At 39.1% G+C, this 3,845-nt stretch overlaps 1 protein-coding gene across 1 annotated transcript; it reads left to right on the top strand.

Annotated features, from left to right (window-relative positions):
- The first annotated feature begins 356 nt into the window (after positions 1-356).
- LOC121393519 lies at positions 357-1,739 on the top strand. Its single transcript, XM_041562353.1, has 4 exons — positions 357-623; positions 755-832; positions 961-1,041; positions 1,265-1,739. Exons 1-4 carry the CDS (start codon positions 372-374, stop codon positions 1,607-1,609), a joined length of 756 nt encoding a protein of 251 aa, XP_041418287.1. The 5' UTR covers positions 357-371; the 3' UTR covers positions 1,610-1,739.
- Positions 1,740-3,845: the final 2,106 nt, after the last annotated feature.

Below are 3,845 nucleotides of genomic sequence, written 5' to 3'. Positions count from 1 at the left end.
GCCTGGCCAAATGATGCGTGATGCCAATGTTATTAATAGGGAAAAAATGTAAAAGTATAAAGTCACATGATTGTTATTGATGGCATCACAATGGTCGCCATGATTGGTAGTGATGACATCATAATGGTGCCCCTGACACAAGCTGGTATAAACACTGCTCACAGTTGGGATTATCAGATTAGTGACTAAATGCGACCATGAGGTCACTAATCTTCACCCTGTTGATTTTCACTGGATTTTTACGAGTAAGTTCTGTTCATATTCATGGGTTCATGTATGGGAATTGTATCTGAGCCATTATGGGTTCCTGTTATTAACGTTATCTGTTAATGTACCAGTGACTTATGAGTTTGCTGAGAGGTTTCTATACAATGTACAGTACCCTGTCCCAAACATCTGATCCATGTACTTTTCTATTACAGGAAAGAGATATCAAAGAACATATTGAGACATTGAATTATGTGACTGAAGGATTCAACTACATCAAGCTCAGTTTGCCAGTTTGCCCAGTGTCTGTTGAAAAGGCCGGTTATGTAGAGGATGTAGAGTGCGGCAATACCCTGTTTGTACAGGAAGAGATCAGACCAGTCCCTCTGCTGATTCCTACAGACATAAGATGTGATGTAAGTCAGTATTGATTTATGTGTTACCAATGCTCTATACAGGGAGTAGGAAGGGAACATGTTATTATGGGATGTACTGATATTGTATCTATTGTTCCGCTGTGTGACTAACTGATCCTCTCCTATTGCAGGGCTTGCGTTGTCCAATTCCTCCTATAGAGGGTCAGCTCACTAACCCACATCTAGAGCTGAGTAGCGCCATCATTGAGGTAAGATTAGAAAATTATAAACAGTACATAGTAGATCTGACATTAAATTATTGTAAAGGCTTTAATTGTCTGATAGGTTAGTGATTTAAGATCCAACTGTCTGACTAACTGATGTTCTTCTGTTGTAGGAGTTCCAACTAATTGTGCCTTATATTGAGACCCTCATCAGAGATACTGAGAATGGCACTAGTGTCAAAGGAATCCTTTTGGTAAGTCATTAGAATAATGAACTCATTATAAAACAAATCAATATCTAAATCAGACTGGGAATCAGTGAGTTAATCTGGAATCAGACTTCTCTGATTAGAATATTTGAATATTATAAAGGGAATAAAATTATATTCCATAGGAAACATCTTTGGTAAATAAAGGAATAATTCCCCTTGGTTTATTTGTTTATCGTATTGAGTCTCTTTCTCTCCTTTCATGTAGGGCGTCTTGTTGCCAGAAGTCTTTGCCTTTCTACTGGAATTCTGTTATGGACACTGGTTTAAGGACAGAGATGAGGCCCCTGCTGAAAAAGAGAGGGAAGGGCCCCAAGATCCTGATCAAACCCATGATAACATGGAGGAAGAAGCAGAACTTAGTAGGAGTGGAAGCAAAAAGAAGGAGGAGCCTAGAAGCGCTAAGAAGAAAAAGCAGCGCCAATCAGAGGCTCAGGAACACCAAGGCTCACAGAGACCAAATAACAATGCAACAATAAAAGGAGAAGAGGAGAAGGAATTAAAGCAGCTTTTACAACAGTTCATCTGCCAATGCTTGGAAGGAGATTTCTAAGGAGAAGTCATAGAGAGGTGTGGGTTGGAGGGAGGAGAAAAACTTCTCCAGATTGTGTATGTGTCTCCTAGAGTGCTGGACCTGTAAAATGTTTAATAAAATATTAAAAAACAAATTTAGATCTGAATTGCATCTTCCTTGGTACACATTTTCACCCACATGGAATGAAAGAGATCAGTGTCATGCTAAATATGTTAACCCTCACACACATTCTGCTCTACTGGGTGTTAGAGAGCAGCAGCAGCAGCACTGAACTTTAATACTCCTAGAAATCGTTAATCCCCAATGCCAATTGCTCAGTCCCTTCCCCAGGAAATCTCACTGATACTAGTGCAGCCCTCAATCACGGAGCTGTAACCCAGAAACTGACTGTGTCTCCAAAGATGCCCCAGTAGCTCCCCATCTTCTTTTCTGCTGACTCACTGCACATGCTCTGTGCTGCTGTCTCAATATAGAATGTCACAATATAAGAAATGTCACAATATAAGGCTGATTAGTAATTAATACAGATAATTACTACATGGCAGCACAGAAACCAGTGCAATTTGCATCTGAAGTCCTGGATCATTGCTGCTATTGACAAGCTGAAACTTTAGGCTGGTGCAATAAAGTCAGTACAGTTATAGAACCTGTTATCCAAAATGTTCGGGACCTGGGGTTTTCCGGATAAGGGATCTTTCCGTAATTTGGATCTTCATTCCTTAAGTCTACTAGAACATCATGTAAACATTAAATAAAGCCAATAGGCTGGTTTTGCTTTTAATAAAGATTAATTATATCTTAGTTTGGATCAAATACAAGCTACTGTTTTATCATTACATAGAAAAATAAAATCTTTTTTAAAATTCAGATTATTTGATTATAATGGAGTCTATGGGAGACGGTTTTTCCATAATTCTGAGCATTCAGGATAACGGGTTTCTGTATAACGGATGACATACCTATATATAAAATATGGCATTTTTAATCATATTAATTTCTAGGGTTTAGTTCTCCTTTAAAGGGAAAGTGCTGTAAAACAGAAACGGTGACTGTTTTATGATTTACAGTGTAAACGTGTAGTTTTGGGGGGAGAATGTAAAGCTCATTACAGAGCTGCTGCCTGGAGATGACTGTGAGTGACTTGACTAGGAGAGGGGAATACTTTTTTGCTCTAACTCCATATTATAACAACTTGATACAAAAGTCTCCCATGTTACAGAACATTTCCCTCTTACGTGATGGAATTATTAGGGATCATTTTAATAAGCAAAGTAGGGATGCATCGAATCCACTTTTTTTGATTCAGCCGAACCCGCAAATCCTTCGTGAAAGATTCGGCCGAATTCCTGAATACCGAACCGAATCCTAATTTGCATATGCTTTGTGCGTGGCTAAAAAATATTTTACTTGCTTGTTTTATGACATGATTTTAAGGATTCGACCAGGCACAAGGATTTGGCCGAATGCAAATCTTGCTGAAAATGGCTGAATTCCGAACCGAATGCTGGATTCGGTGCATCCCTAAAGCAAAGTAGCAAAGAAATGGCACAAGAATATAGGGAAAAAGAGCTTGCAGTTGCTGGGGACCCAGGGGCTTTAGGGCCCAGTAAGTCTTAAACAGCAAAGAAGAGTCCTATTTACCACAAATAGCATGTTTCTACGTGAATTGACCCAGTTATGCCCAAAAGCTGGAGAAATACTCTATAAGTCTTGGGCACCAAAACAAAGGTTCCATTCAGCGGACAATCACCCTAAGTACGTCACTGGCCTCCTGTTGATGAATAGTAATGGGCAAGTGTTTTATAGGGAAGCGCAGACAATGAACAGTGCTGATTCCTTTTAACTTCACATGAAAGCACTCTATAAACCATTAAGATAATAGCAGCCCAAATGACAAAAGGGAGAAATAAAATAACATGTAATTAGGGCCCATGGTCTGTAGCACCGGCACCCACTTTGGGCTTATACTAAGGTGAAACTGGTGTCTGCAATGGGTTTCTCTGAAGTTACATTATCATCATAGGCCAGTTGTGCAGCGAAATACATAAAGTGTCTGTGCATTGTGCATGAGAATGGGCTTTATTTTTAGGAGTTTTTTAACGTCATACTAACAAGTTTGAAATGAAATTGTAAAAGTAATGCTTTAGGAGGGGCGCAGAAACCGGTTCTCCATAGAAACACAAATACAACAGCTTCCACCATAAAAGGAGAGGTTTGCTGTAAAGTAAAAGGGGAAATTCATTTGATTTACTAT

Source organism: Xenopus laevis, chromosome 5L (assembly GCF_017654675.1).
Source record: "Xenopus laevis strain J_2021 chromosome 5L, Xenopus_laevis_v10.1, whole genome shotgun sequence".
Taxonomy (NCBI): Eukaryota; Metazoa; Chordata; class Amphibia; order Anura; family Pipidae; genus Xenopus; species Xenopus laevis.
The sequence above is the reverse complement of the archived record's forward strand: the minus strand, read 5'-3'. Positions and strand labels throughout refer to the sequence as shown.